The sequence below is a fragment of the Dipodascopsis tothii genome (assembly GCF_038497935.1).
Source record: "Dipodascopsis tothii strain CBS 759.85 unplaced genomic scaffold V1510scaffold_19, whole genome shotgun sequence".
NCBI classification, from domain to species: Eukaryota; Fungi; Ascomycota; class Lipomycetes; order Lipomycetales; family Lipomycetaceae; genus Neoaidaea; species Neoaidaea tothii.
In genome coordinates this window covers 226,683-240,275 of record NW_027118003.1, presented here as the reverse complement: position 1 = coordinate 240,275, position 13,593 = coordinate 226,683, and the positions used below count along the sequence as shown (strand labels likewise).

At 72.1% G+C, this 13,593-nt stretch overlaps 6 protein-coding genes and 1 non-coding gene across 7 annotated transcripts; 3 read left to right on the top strand and 4 right to left on the bottom strand.

Annotated features, from left to right (window-relative positions):
- Window positions 1-79: 79 nt before the first annotated feature.
- On the bottom strand, window positions 80-2,356 carry V1510DRAFT_407500 (uncharacterized protein; the record flags this gene model as incomplete). Its single annotated transcript, XM_066932412.1, has 1 exon — window positions 80-2,356. One exon carries the CDS (start codon window positions 2,354-2,356, stop codon window positions 80-82), a length of 2,277 nt encoding a protein of 758 aa, XP_066788437.1.
- Window positions 2,357-2,783: 427 nt separating this feature from the next.
- Window positions 2,784-4,452, bottom strand: V1510DRAFT_418597 (Pex12 amino terminal region-domain-containing protein). The gene has a single exon (XM_066934145.1). It carries the CDS (start codon window positions 4,086-4,088, stop codon window positions 3,042-3,044), a length of 1,047 nt encoding a protein of 348 aa, XP_066788436.1. The 5' UTR covers window positions 4,089-4,452; the 3' UTR covers window positions 2,784-3,041.
- Window positions 4,453-4,835: 383 nt separating this feature from the next.
- On the top strand, window positions 4,836-7,478 carry V1510DRAFT_430779 (uncharacterized protein). The gene is made up of 2 exons (XM_066935394.1): window positions 4,836-5,173; window positions 5,205-7,478. Exons 1-2 carry the CDS (start codon window positions 5,133-5,135, stop codon window positions 7,360-7,362), a joined length of 2,199 nt encoding a protein of 732 aa, XP_066788435.1. The 5' UTR covers window positions 4,836-5,132; the 3' UTR covers window positions 7,363-7,478.
- A 476-nt stretch (window positions 7,479-7,954) lies between these two features.
- On the top strand, window positions 7,955-9,861 carry V1510DRAFT_418593 (uncharacterized protein). Its single transcript, XM_066934144.1, has one exon. It carries the CDS (start codon window positions 8,414-8,416, stop codon window positions 9,824-9,826), a length of 1,413 nt encoding a protein of 470 aa, XP_066788434.1. The 5' UTR covers window positions 7,955-8,413; the 3' UTR covers window positions 9,827-9,861.
- Window positions 9,862-9,878: 17 nt separating this feature from the next.
- Window positions 9,879-11,659, bottom strand: V1510DRAFT_445563 (Alpha/Beta hydrolase protein; the record flags this gene model as incomplete). The annotated part of the gene is made up of 2 exons (XM_066935706.1): window positions 11,587-11,659; window positions 9,879-11,474 (listed from the first exon to the last, which is right to left on the bottom strand). Exon 2 carries the CDS (start codon window positions 11,439-11,441, stop codon window positions 9,879-9,881), a length of 1,563 nt encoding a protein of 520 aa, XP_066788433.1. The 5' UTR covers window positions 11,442-11,474; window positions 11,587-11,659.
- An 83-nt stretch (window positions 11,660-11,742) lies between these two features.
- Window positions 11,743-11,837, bottom strand: V1510DRAFT_t163. The gene has a single exon. It is a non-coding gene; the product is annotated as a tRNA-Leu (tRNA).
- Window positions 11,838-12,447: 610 nt separating this feature from the next.
- Window positions 12,448-13,571, top strand: V1510DRAFT_395881 (uncharacterized protein; the record flags this gene model as incomplete). The annotated part of the gene is made up of 1 exon (XM_066931873.1): window positions 12,448-13,571. The coding sequence occupies exon 1, from the start codon at window positions 12,546-12,548 to the stop codon at window positions 13,569-13,571; it is 1,026 nt and encodes a 341-aa protein (XP_066788432.1). The 5' UTR covers window positions 12,448-12,545.
- Between the last annotated feature and the right edge of the window lie 22 nt (window positions 13,572-13,593).

The following is a 13,593-nucleotide window of genomic DNA, read 5'->3' as shown; positions in this document are numbered from 1 at the left end:
CCAACGGTCCTGCGGACGGCAATAGCCGCTCGCAAGCTCACGCAGCCGCCGCCAGGGCGCAGGGCAGCGCGCAGCCACCTCACCGGCCAGCGGGCGGCGCCGAGGCCGGCAGGGGCACGGCGCAGAACACATCGGCCCAGTCATCGTCGAGGTCGGCGTTCTTGAACGCGGGCGGATGTTGCGCCACGTAGTTGTCGATGGCGTCACGGTCGATGAAGGCCTGCGAGCGCTTGATGAGGAGGGTGGCGGGGGTGGCGGCCGGGGCGGCGGCTATATGCGTGCCGGCGGGTGTATGCGTGTCGGCGGGTGTATGCGTGTCGGTATGCGCGGCGGCGGGTGTATGCACGGGTGCGTTAGCGGCCGGGTCGAGCGAGGCCGGGCCGGCTTTTTGTTTGGCCGCGTCCGCCTTGGGTGTGACCGCGTCCGGGTCGAGCGGGGCCGGTTCGGCTCTTGGTTTGGCCGCGTCGGCCCCGGGTTTGGCCGCGTCGGTCTGCGGTTTGGCCGCGCCCCCCTGGCCGGCGCTGGGCTCGGCCGGCGCATCGGCCGTCTCAGCGTCCGGTCTCTCGGCCGCCGCAAAGCACTCCGGGCTCGTCGCGTACACGTGCTCCAGGCCGCGCAGCCGCAGGTCAACCAGCGACACCGGCTCGGTCTCGGACACGTCTGCCCACACAGGCAGATTCTCCTCGGTCGTGGCCAGAAACTCGGCCAGCATGTCCGCGTCCGGCTCGATCGCGCCGTCCTCGGTCGCCCGCACAAACACGTGCTCGGTCAGGTACGTGTACAGCGGCGTCTGCAGCAGCTCGGCGTCGGCCCGTGTCGCGGCCTCGGCCGCGCTGTTGTCGTTTGTGCTGCCCGCGCCGCGCGCGGTGGTCGCGACCGGCACCGGCAGCGGCATGTCCAGGAAGACGTAGCCTCGCATGTAGATCGGCAGCGCCAGGTCGGCGTACGACGCCGGCGCAGTCGCCGGCAGCACGGGGGTCTTGTCGGCGTGCAGGCTCTGTTTGTGCGCGTAGGCCTGGAACGCGCGAAAGTGCGCCGGAAAGTAGAGCATGCAGGCCGGGTCGAGGCCGCCGTGCACGAGCCGCGGGCGCGCGACCGTGCCCGGCGCCGCGCACAGCGACAGGCCAGCGACCTGGCTGGCCACGCGGTCCGGCGACTGCCGCCGCGGCTTGAACTTGAGCACGGACATGACCGCGTAGTGGAACCAGTACGGGCTCAGCACGACGTCGTCGCCAAACACGACCACGTTGGCGCCGGCGTGGCTCGGCACGTGGCTGCGCACGGCTGCCGCCAGCAGCGCAGCCCGTCGGCGGGCCGCGTACGACGCCGTCAGGTGCTCGTCGAACGCGGACGGCGCGTCGGGCGCGCCGGCAACAGCCTCGGTGTGGTCCAGGCCGGCAAATTCCGTCGCGCCCGATGCCGCATGCAGCACGACCGCCTCGCGCGGCCAGGCAAACGAGTGCTCCAGAAACGCAATCAAGTTTCCGTCTGGCACGCCCGGCGGCAGGTACACGGAGATGCGCGGCCGCGGGATGTGGTTGTAGTAGTTGGCTGCCGCCAGCGACTTGAGCAGCCGGACCACGGCGCCCGTGTGCCGCGAGGCCACGACGACAATGTCGAAGCGGTGCGCGCCCCATTCGTGCAGCGCGTCCGGCGGCAGCAGTGCCAGCCACTCGAGCGCCGCCACGTCCGCCGCCGGCAGGTCGATCGGCGCCCAGCGCGACTGCGAATCGCCCAGCAGCCGCGCCGCGGTCGACCCAAACGTCGAGCCGATCTGGTCTTCGGTCTGGCGGGTCCACACGGTCGCGCGCGGCCGCAGGTACCGGTGCGTCATCTCGAGCGCTGCGCGCACTGCCGTCGTCGATAGGTCCACGACCGCGGGTGTGCCGACCCGGCCCGAGCGCACCACCGCCGCCGTCTGCGCGTTCAGCCGGGCGCGGCCGTCGTGGATGAACACCATCGACCGGTTGACGCCGTTGGCGTCGGCGAGCAGGTCCAGGTCCGTCGTGTAGGGGCCCAGGAAGAGCAGGTGGATGGTCGCGCCGTGGGCGCGGGCCGGCCGCACGGCGTGGGCCGACGTTGCCGCGGCCGCCGCCAGCGGCAGCAGTCGCGCGGCCGCCGCGGGGCTCGATGCAATGTAGACGATGTTGCCGGCCTGCCCGGGCGGCGGCGCCCGGCCGAGCGATTGTGCGAGGCCGGCCAGCGGCGAGAATGCAAAGGGCGAGTTGCCGTCGCCGAGCGACCCGAGCACCGTCGAGACATCTGCGGGCGGCCCGTTGTCGCCGACAAGCTGCCGGACGATCAGCACGAAGCCGACCACGAGGAGGACGGTCAGGACGCGCCGCTGTTTGCGCATCATGGCTGCTGTGGGGAGCCGCGGTAGCGTGGGAGCTTTGAGGTGGACGCGCGCCGCACGGGCTGCGGCGCCACGCGCGGCGGGTCCAGACCGGCGCGTGCCTGCGCCGCGCGCGGTGCGGCTCTACCAAGCGCGCGCAGGGGCCGCCGTCCGAGCGCAGCCCGTGCGCAGCCGCAGCCCGTGCGGCTCAGTGCCGCAGCCCGCCGCGGCCAAGCCACCGACAGGCCACCGCCGGTGCTCGGTGGCGGTGCACGTGCCTCTGGTGCCGACCCCGCCGCGGGCCGCTGCTCCGCGGGCAGAGATGCATGCTGTGCGGTCTGCCTGTTTGCGCAACCCGCCCGAGAGAGCCACCGGACGGGCCTTGCAGAGGCCTGCCGGTGGCGGTGCAACGAGCCTCCGGCGGCGACCCCGTCGAGGCTGAGGGGCTCGTGTGGCTCGTGCTACTGCCCGCAGGGCGGCCAGCCTCACCGGGGCCGCCGCCGGAGCCTCACCCGTGGCGGTGTACCGGCCCCTGGCCGGCTGGTCCGCCCAGAGTACTGCCTGAAACAGATCGCACCCGTGATCACTGTGGCGCACAGCCGCCCGCAGCGCCTACCCTCGGCGCAGTCGCCGCCATAGGCTCGCGCACCGCCACGGGCTGCCGCAGGCACCTTCGCCGTCTCTACCAAGCACGCCAGATCGATTTCTAGACCACAATCCGCCGCAGCGCGCCCGACACGTCCCAGCGGCAGTCGCCGGCGTCGTACGTGCACGATAGCAGCCGCTGCCCCGAGACCGGGCACCGCGCCGTCGGCGCCGGCTGCTCCTGCAGGTGCCGGTAGATGCACGGGTAGCAAAACACGTAGCCGGTCTCGAGCGCAGCCGGGTTCGTCACCGGCTTTTCGCACAGCGGGCAGGCCTCCGGACGAGCGGCGGCCGGCTGCGCGGGCGGCGGCAGCGCCACGGGCGCGTCCGGCGCGTCCGCGCGGCGTCGCCGGGCCGACCGCGACAGCTGCCGCGCAAACCCCGACGCATACCACCAGTCCAGCAGCTTGAGCACAAACACGGCGGCCGGTAACAGCGCGGCCAGCGCGCCGTCGGCGCGGCCGCGAGCGCGCGTGCGGTCGCGCGCGTAGTCGGCCGCACCCAGTCGCGCCAACCGCACGCGCAGCAGCAGCGTCGTCAGCGAGTGCACCGGGCTGCGGCCGCACAGGTACAGCAGCTGCAGGGCCAGGGATCCGGCCGTGGCCGCGCTCCGCAGCGCCGGGTACACCCGGCGGAACACGGCGGCCAGCCCCGTCGCGTCCGGCCGCAGCGACTCGTACAGGCGGTCCAGCCGCGCGGCCGCGTACGGCACGCCGACCACGGCCACCGCCGACGCCCACACGTCCCGCCGGCGTAGCCGCGCCAGCTCCTGCACGCGCGCGGCCACGTCCGCGTTGGTGTCGGCGGCCACGACCGTCTCGAACGCCAGCGCCCGTGTCCTCTTGATCCCGTAGAACTTCTCGGTCACGGACGCGTTCCACGTCGCCAGCGAGCGCGCCTCGATCGCGCCCATGACCACCGCAAACGCCTCATCGAACCGGTTGAGCACGCCCAGCAGCTGCCGGGGGTACCGCTGCGCGAAGTGGGCCACCACGTACCGCGCAGATGGTGCCAGCAGCCCGCCCAGCTGCTCTGCCGAGATCACCTCGAACAGCGACGGCACGCTGGGGTCCTGCGTCAGCGCGTTGAGCGTCGCCAGCTGCTCCATCGTTGTGTTCCCCGCTCGGTCGGCGAGTCGTTGGGTGTCGTGGCGGGCACGCGTGGCGGTGCAGCCTCGGCAGCCGCACGTGGCGGTGCACGGCTGCCCGGGCGGCGCGGCTGCCCGGGCTCAAGTAGGCAGCCACTGGCCGGCCTGCGTCAGCCTGCGTCAGCCGCCGGTCACATGGCCAGTGTCCGCCGCCGCCGACAGAGTCGCCGCCGCAGGCTCGCCTGTGGCGGTGCATGGCTCTCCGGCGGCGACTCCGTTGGAGTGGCTGCACCTCGGGCAGGCAGGCGGGCGTGCGTCCGCCCGCTCTGCGCACTGCGAGCTGCCCGCAACGCAGTCGCCGCCGCAGGCTCCTCCTGCAGCCTACGTCGCGGCTCTGTGGTGTGCCTTGGTGGCCGCCTCGCGCGCACAGGCGCCAGCGAGGCCACGTTGCCCCAGACTGTGGCGCACAGCTGATGCGCGCGTACGCCGCGAGCCCGTGTTTGGTAGGTCACGCGCCGCTTGGTAGGTCACACCGTGACCTATCAAGCTGTTCGTGTTCAGAACGCAGGGGCGCGACGTTCCGTGGTTCGGCGCACGCCGCCGCCGCCGGTCCAGCAGAGCGGTCTCGAGCTCTCTGGCCGTCCGCGGCGACAACGCCGACCCGGAGAACGTAGCGTGGCGGCAGGACGTGCCTGACCGATGCGAGTGCGGCTAGCGGCGACTCAGGCGTGCATGATCTGCGGCTAATGACGTCAGCTGGGTTCTACGAGGCGGGCGCAAGCAGGCAGGTCGGCGCCGCGTACGGGCGGCCGCGGCCTGGTGCGCGGTCGCCGGCGACGCCGCGGCGGCTGCGTGGTCGCGCGTGCGCGGCGGACGGGCGGGCGCGAGTCAGCCGCACGGGGTGCGGCGTGGGCGCCGACCGCCGGACGCAGACGGCGGCGTGAGGCACCCCTAACCCTAGGGTTGTGCGGTCGGATCGTCGCGACACACGATCGTCGCTTCTTTTCTCTCCAGCTTCTCGGCCGCATCGACGACACCCTTCATCGAGCAGACCAGAGACAAGACATGGCCGGGCGCGGATTTTCTCCAATGCGGCTGGCGATTCGGTAGGTCGTGCGCGGGGCGCGCTGACGGCAGGCTGGCGATCTACTACACGCTCTACCTGGCGCTGTACGCGTGCCCGCTGCTGGGGCCGCTGACGGCGGAGGCGCCGTGCGGGTGCAGCGTGCTGCACCGAGCGGCCGCGCCGGTGCTGGAGGCGGCGGCACCGCACGTGCGGGCGCGGCTGGGGCCGCTGGCGGAGCGCGCGGCGCCGTACGTGTCGGCGTCGATCGCAAAGTACCAGACGCAGGTTGCGCCGCAGGTCGCGCGCGCGGGCACGTGGGCTGTGGACCGGTACACGGGCTCGGCGCTGGAGGCCAAGGTGGCCAGCGGCCGTGCGGCCGTGGCCGAGCGGTACCGGGCCAAGGCCGAGCCGCGGCTGGCGGCCGTGCGCGAGCAGTACGCGACGCACGTTGCGCCGGGCGTGCGCGCCGTGTCGGGGCGTGCGGGCGCCGTGTACGAGCAGCAGGTGCTGCCGGCGTACGAGCGCACGGCGCCGCTGGTGCAGCGCGGCGTGGAGCAGTCGCGCCGGGTGCTGGCCGAGCGCGTGCTGCCGGCGAGCGCGGCCGCCTTCGAGGTCTCACGGGCGGGCGCGCTGCGCCACTACGCGCGCGCGGTCGAGTTCTACGTGACGAGCGTGGGCCCGCGGCTGCGCGAGTTCTACCGGGCGCACGTCGAGCCGCCGCTGGCGCGGACGTACGACCACCTGTTCCGCAAGGCCGACGTGGCTGTGGGCGACGACGCGCCCGTGCCCGCGGACGCGCCGGCGGTAGCCGACATGCGTGACGACGCGTTTGCGGCGGAGCTGCTCGAGCCCGAGACCGCGCTGGCGGACGAGGTAATGAACGGCGACGCCGCGACGAGCGCGGCGACGAGCGCGGGCGAGGCGGTGCCGGCGGCGGCTGAGGCCAAGGCTGAGGCCGAGGCCGAGGCCCTGCCGCCGGCGACCGCGGAGGACGCGACGACGGTTGCGCTAGGCGCTGAGCCGGTGCTGGTCGACGCGGAGCCGGTCCTGGAGGACGTGCCGGTGGTGCCGGGACTGCCGGCGATGGGCGCCATGCCAGACGCGCCCGAGGCGGTGGAGGCCGAGGCCGCGGCCCAGACGGCCGCGGCCGAGGAGGCGGCCGAGGACCTCGAGCCGCTCGAGACGGCCGGCCTCGCCTCCGGCCTCACCACGCCCGAGCCCGCAGCCACCCCGGCTCCCGTCGACCCTGAGGAGCCCGGCGCCGTCGCAGACGACGGCGCCGAGCCAGCCGAGCCGGCCGACATGGTCGACGCGGTCGAGACCATAGAGGCCGACGTCGCGTCGGCCGGCTCGGCCGTCGTCAACACGGTCGCCGCCACGCCGGCACCGGACGGCGACGCCGCGGTCACGGCCGAGATCGCGGCCGACGTCGCCCAGTGGACCGACAAGTTCCGGTCGGCCGGCAAGCAGGCTGTGACGAACCTCAACGCCGAGCTTGAGGACCTGACCAACGGCGTCCTGGCGCAGCTGGCCGGCGCGGCGGCTGACCTCGCGCGCGCTCGCTCCGAGGTCGAACCCACGCTGATTAGTTCTAGTGAGCGCGAGCAAGGCGCCGATCTTGCTGATGGCCTCGGTCGGCCGGAAGCGGCCCAGCTCGCGGCCGACACGTCGGCCGCGATTGTGGCGCGCACCCACGCTCTGGTCGACGAGTTCCATGCCCAGGCGGGCGATGTCCGCACGGGCGTGCTCGAGGTCTTTAACTCGGTCACCGAGGTGGGTCTGCGCGAGCTGGGCCACAAGTGGGCCTGGATGGACGGCGTGACCTGGCGCGACTGGAAGGAGTTCCAGCACCTGCGCAAGATGGCCACCGAGTTTGGCGACGTCATCATGGGTATTCCCGTGACGGCTGCGGCCGTGGACACGGCTGCGGCCGACGTCGAGCGCGACGCGCTTGCGTGGGCTGCCGACGTCCGCGACGGGGCGGCGGCGGTCGAGGCGGCTGCTGACGACGACGACGTGGACGACGAGGACGCCGAGCCGGCGACCATCACCGTTGTCCGCACGCTCACGTCCACGCAGGTCACCGAGATCTGGGAGTCGGACGCCCCGACCGAGCCCGAGTACGTCATCCAGACGTCGCCGCCCGAGCCGGTGGACGAATACGTCATCCAGACGTCCCCCCCGGAGCCCGACGCCGACTACTACGAGCGGCACCCTGGCCCGGCCTAGGCATCATGTATATTAGATCAATATGCTTGCGAACCGTCAGCACAGACCACGTCACGTGGCAGGGGTCGCACCGCCACCGTGCCCGTGGCTGTGCGAGCGTTTGCGGCGCCTCTTGAGGGCAGCCTGCGGGCAGAGCCGGCCAGCGCGGCTCCGCCGAGAGCGGCTGCTCGGCAGGCAGGACGGTCTACGGGCCCGCCGATGGCGGCGCCGGCAAGTCGAGCGTCGGCGGTGGCCCCGCCGAGGCTGCCCCCGGCAGGTTACGCTCCAGATGTCAGCCGCACGCAGTGCGGCTCAGAGGCTCGGCTCCCTACGACACACCGCCTGCCCGAAAGCCACATCGAGACCGCCGCAGAGGCTGGCCCGTGGCGGTGCGCGTCGTTGGGTTACACAGGTGACGCCAGTCGCCGCGTGCGGCTCAGTGGCTTAGGCACCGCCACGGAGGCCCCGGACTACGTCGCGATGACCGCGTACGGTAGGTAACACCAACGACACAGACTGCGTCTCGTGTTGCTCAGCACTGATCTACGCGAAGGCAGCTGTCGAAAACGCAGCGCCGGCGGACGCTCGCACACTGCTGCTGACGAGCGTCCGGCGGCGACTCCGTCGAGGTAGCTCGCCGTCGGGCGGAAGCAGCTCTGGCGTCGAGCGGCTCGTAGGGGCGCCGTTGGACAATGTCATCGCGGGCGCATGCACCGCCACGCCGAGCTGTGACTGCTCTTTGTGTGTTACACGAGCGACACGGTCGGTACTGTCGACGAATGTCGGCAGGGCGGGTGTCGTGGCGGTGGACGCTGGGGCACGACGTAGCACCCTCTGCCCTCCTTGCGCGTCTCCACGCGAGGCCACGGCCATCCAGCGGAGACAGACGGCCAGCCATCTTCTGTCGACCTCATCCAGCTTGCGGCTTCCTCGCGGCAGCACATAACAGGTCGTTGGCGCAGGTCGCACCGCGTCGCACCGCCACGGTGGCTGCAGGTCGCCCATGGACACGTGACTGTTCGCCGCACCTCGTGCGGCGAGCAAACTTTGCGTCCTGCACACTCGCAGCAACATGAAGACAGGAACGATTGCGGCGCTGTCGGCGGTGGCGTCGGCAGCGACGGCAGTGGCGGTGACTCTGGTCGTCCAGGAGTACCGACACGACCGGGCGGTGCGCGAACTGAAGCGGTCGATCCCGGACGTGCCTACGCCGCAGGTGCCGCAGGACGTCGGGCAGGCAGCGGTAGCGGCCGGCGCGGCGCTGGCCGCGCGGCGACACGACGAGGCCGGGATCGAGGTGGACGCCGGCGAGGAGTACCCGGCGGAGCTCGTGGCGGAGCAGCTGGCGCGGACGGCCGCGTTCTTCGGCGACGAGGGCCTAGCGGCGATCCGCGCGGCGTCGGTCGTCGTCGTCGGCTGCGGCGGCGTGGGGTCGTGGGTGGCCACGATGCTGGCGCGCAACGGCGTCGGGCGCGTGCGGCTGATCGACTTTGACCAGGTCACGCTGTCGAGCCTGAACCGGCACGCGGCGGCAACGGTGGCGGACGTGGGCACGCCCAAGGTGGCCGCGCTCGCGCGGTACCTGGGCCGGGTGGCGCCCTTTGTGCGGATCGAGAGCCGCAACACGCTGTGGACGCTGGCCGAGGCCGAGGAGCTGCTGCTGGAGGGCGGCCGGCCGGACTTTGTGGTGGACGCGATCGACAACATCGAGACCAAGGTCGACCTGCTCGAGTTCTGCGTGCGGCACGACCTGCGGGTGGTGTCGAGCATGGGCGCCGCGTGCAAGGCGGACGTGACGCGGATCAACATCGGCGACATCAGCGCGACGCAGGAAGACGGGCTGGCGCGGGCCACGCGGCGGCGGCTCAAGCTGCGCGGGATCACGTCCGGCGTGCCGGTCGTGTTCTCGTCCGAGAAGCCCGGGCCGGACAAGCCGACGCTGCTGCCGCTGGCCGACGAGGTCTTTGCGGCGGGCAAGGTCGACGAGCTCAGCGTGATGCCCGACTTTCGGGTGCGCATCCTGCCGGTGCTGGGCACCATGCCGGGCGTGTTCGGGCTGGCCGCGGCCACGTACGTGCTGACGACGCTGGCCGGGATGCCGGTCGAGTACATTGAGCAGAAGGCGCGGGTCAAGGTCTACGACGCCGTGCTGCACGCGCTGTCGGGCCAAAGCATGCGGCTGACGGGCTCGCAGCAGCTGCCGTTCGACGCCAACGACATCACGTACCTCGTCGAGGAGGTCTTCCGCGGCAAGAGCGTGGTCTCGGGCGTGGCCGCCAACAGCCGCGTGGCGCTGTCGCAGTGGGACCCGGCGCGGCCGCTGGCGCTCGACAACGTGGTGCTGCTGACCAAGGACGAGGCCAAGGCGCACGAGCGCGACGTGCTCGTGCCCAAGCGCGCACCCGGCGACGTCTACGGCGCGGCCGTGCTCAGCACGGTCGCCGCGCGGCAGGCCGAGGAGGCCTGCTACCGCGCGTTCCGGTGATCCGCGAACAAAATGATAATGCTAAACCCCAAAAATCGCGCGTGCGCGCATGCTACTGCTCCAGAAAGCGCTTGACCGGCCCGCCGACGTGGTCGAGCGAGAGCAGGAACGTGTCGTGGCCAAACAGCGACAGCTCCTGGCCGAGCTCGACGTGCTCGACCTGGCGGTTGCCGGCCTCGCGCAGGACGTCGACGATCTCGCGCTGCTGCCAGGCCGGGAAGAGGATGTCCGAGTCGACGCCGAGGACAAACACGGGCGTGTCCCGGAGCGGCGCCATGCCCTTGACCAGGTCCGCGTGCGGCGCCAGGTCGTCGTGCACCTCGTCCGCGAGCTCCTGCAGCCGCTGCTGCTCGTCCGACGGCGGCGGGTACGGGCACGTGAGCATGGCCGACGTGTCGGCGCCGTCGGCCGCGCCGCGGGCGGCCGCGGCCGCCCGGTTCGCCAGCGCCTGCCGCTGCGCGGACGCGCCCAGGTCAAACAGGTCCATGGCCTTGGACACGTAGAGCAGCGAGTTGGCGTCGTACTGCAGGCAGAACTTCTCGCCCTGGTGGTCGAGGTAGGTCTCGATCAGGAAGTCGGCGCACAGCGACGTCGGCTTGGTCGGGTCCGCGCGCTTGCGGCCGAACCGCTGCTCCCACTCGGGCCCGGAGCGGTAGGTGATGGTGGCGATCTCGCGGGCGAGCTTCATGCCGGCGTGCGGCGGCACCGAGTCGTAGTAGAACCCGCGGCGCCAGTTCGGGTCGGCCATGAGCACCTGGCGCTGCGCGTGGCGCAGCGCGATCGAGTACGGGTGCGACCGGGCGCAGCCCGAGATCGATACGACCCGCCCCACCGCGTCCGGGAACTGGGTCGCGTACGCCAGCGACTGCATGCCGCCCATGGACGCGCCCACGGACGCGTGCAGGCGGCGGATGCCGAGCGAGCGCACGAGCTCGTGCTGCGCGCGCGTCATGTCCTGCACGGTCACGATCGGGAACCGGGTCGCGTAGCGCTGGCCGTCGAGCGGGTCGAGCGACGACGGCCCGGACGAGCCGTAGCAGCCGCCGATGACGTTGGTGCAGATCACAAAGTACCGGTCCGTGTCGATGGCTGCGCCGGGGCCGATGAAGCGCTCCCACCAGCCCGGGGACGGGTTGGCGGCGTGCGACTTGGCGTGCTGCGAGGCCGAGAGACCGGTGTGGAGCAGCACGGCGTTGCTGGCGTCGGCGTTGAGCGTGCCCCAGGTCTCGTACGCGATGTCGTACTCGTGCAGGACGCCGCCGTGGTCGAGGTGGAGCGGCGCGGCCGAGTGGAAGACCTGGTAGCCGCTCAGGTTCTGGGTGTATGTGGGCTCGTTGGCCTCCTCGGCTTCGGGCGCGAGCGCGCGGGTGCGGCTCTCGAGCGCGTCTAGGCACGGGAACGCCATCGGCTGGTTGGACGGGCGCGGGACGGGCGCGGGCGCGGCGACGGCGGCGGCGGCCGAGGACGCGCGCTGCTGGGCCCCGACCCGGCGCGCCGCAGAGATCATACCCGACCCGTGCGGCTCGGCGCGGCCGCCCTCGATCAGCCCGCCGCGCCGTGCCGCCTGCCGCAGGCTCGCGCCGGCCCGCACTGCTGTGCGCACACTGGCGCGCATTTTCAGGTCCTGCCTGTGAAGCGCTTGCTTGTTCTGCCCGTCAGTTGTTTGATCCCCAGCCACAGCGCCACAGCCCGCCTGGCAGCCGGTCCCGGCCGGCGGCCGCGGTCGGGCCGCCGCGCGCCGGGCGATCGCCTGGACTCACCTTCTGGACGGCGTGACCGCGTGTGCACGTCTAAAAAGTCCTCTGGAGAGCGCCAATGGCGGAGTCGCTGGTGACCGGCCTTTAATATGGGCCGTCATTAGAAATTTTCAGCCGGGTTCGCGCAATTGCACGTGACCGTGCTGACAAACAAAAAAATGAGAGCGGTGAGGTTCGAACTCACGCCTCTTGCGAGACCAGCAATTCAAGCGTAAACCTGAAGCGGGCGCCTTAGACCACTCGGCCACACTCCCAGTTGGTACGTCTGCGGCGTTTGCGCTAGATATGTAGTCGCTGCACGTGACCTGCCCGCCCGCCGGCCGCCGACGGCGCCGCGGTGGCGGTCAGCCTCGGCGGCGGGGCCGTCGAGGTGGCGACCCACGGGGTGCGGCACGAGCCTCCGGCGGCGACTCCGTCGAGGGTGGCGGCCTACGGCCGGGGGTGCCCGTGGCGAGCGGCGAGCGGCCGGCACGGTGGCTCTGCCGGCCGCCGGGTGCCAGCCTCAGATCGCGTGGCGGTGCAATGGCGCCGCGGCGCGTCGCCTGTGCTACTCGCGCAGCCACCGGCACTGTGGCAGTGCGCCCGCCGCCGGCAGCGGAGAGTCTGGGTCGGGAATCGTACGCGCTTCGCCGCTGGAGAAGCCGAGCCGCCCGGCGGATGCTGCCGAGCGTGGGCCCCCCGCGGAGGCAGCGCGGGCGCGAGACGGCAGAGAGGGCGGCGTGAGCCGCACGGCGTGCGGCGCGATCCCGCGCGGCCCTGCGTTCCCCGCGCCGGCAACATGGGCCGCAGGCACTAGCGCGGCGCGAGCCGCACCGCGTGCGGCGCCCCGCACCCCGTCTCCCGCCCGGCAACTTGCCAGGCACCGCTCGGTTTCTTCACGCCCTCAACAGGAACCGCAGCCGTCTGGCCGGGCGCAGTTAAAAGGCGCCGCCCGCGTCCGGCAGACGGCACCAATCTTCGCAATGCCTCTTCAGTACGTCAACTTCGGAGTCGCCGGCGCCGGCCGGATCGGAGCCCGCCACATCGAGCACCTCGCCGCCGGCCGCAACACGCGCGTCGTCGCCGTCTGCACGCCCGTCGAGGCCGAGCAGGCGTGGGCCCGCGAGCAGGTCCCCGGCGTCAAGATCTACGCCGACTACGACGCGTTCGTGGCCGACGCCGACGTCCAGGCCGTCCTCCTCGCCACGCCCACCAAGTTCCACGCAGAGCAGTTCATCTCGGCGCTCGAGCACGGCAAGCACGTCTTCACCGAGAAGCCGCTGTCCATGTCGCCCGACGTCGCGTGGCAGATGTACGAGACCGCGGCCAAGCATCCCGAGCTCAAGGCCGCGTGCGCGTTTCCCCGGCGCTCGGCCGCGCCGTTCCTCGACGCCGCCCGGCGCGTGCGCGCCGGCGAGATCGGCGACGTGCTCGCCGTGCGCTCGCAGAGCACGGACCAGTTCGACTTCACGCCGTTCTTCGTCAACTACGCCCGCGTGTCCGGCGGCATCTTCGTCGACTGCACGATCCACGACATCGACTGCGCGCTCTTCGTGGCGCAGAAGGACATCACCGCCGTCCGCGCGTTCAGCACGGGCTCGGCCACGGTCATCCCCGAGCTCGCCGAGATGGGCGACGTCGACAACGCGTACGCGCTCGTCGAGTTCGACGACGGCACCAACATGCACTTCATGGCGTCGCGCACGAACCGCCACGGCCACCACAGCTACACCGAGGTCATCGGCACGCTCGGCAAGATCGTGATCTACCCCGAGGTGTCGCAGCACAACCTCGTCGTGTGCAACGCCGCCGGCGTGTTCCGCAAGCCGCCCGGCGACCACTTTGAGCAGATCACGGACGCGTTCGTCGTCGAGGTCGCCTCGTTCGCCGACTGGGTCCTCCGCGACGCCGCCGTGCCGTTCAACCTCAAGGACGCGGCCAAGGCGGTGGCCATCGCGGACGCGCTCCAGCGCTCGCTGCGCACGCGCCAGCAGGTCTTGATGTCGTAAGCTTTATTTCTATCGTACCAGC

Excerpts from the sequence above, each read along its gene's own strand:
- V1510DRAFT_418597 (XM_066934145.1), bottom strand. The coding sequence starts at position 4,088 with ATGGAGCAGCTGGCGACGCTCAACGCGCTGACGCAGGACCCCAGCGTG.
- V1510DRAFT_418593 (XM_066934144.1), top strand. The coding sequence starts at position 8,414 with ATGAAGACAGGAACGATTGCGGCGCTGTCGGCGGTGGCGTCGGCAGCG.
- V1510DRAFT_430779 (XM_066935394.1), top strand. The coding sequence starts at position 5,133 with ATGGCCGGGCGCGGATTTTCTCCAATGCGGCTGGCGATTCG. Across the intron at positions 5,174-5,204 it reads CCAATGCGGCTGGCGATTCG|GCTGGCGATCTACTACACGC; the intron begins GTAGGTCGTGCG and ends CGCTGACGGCAG.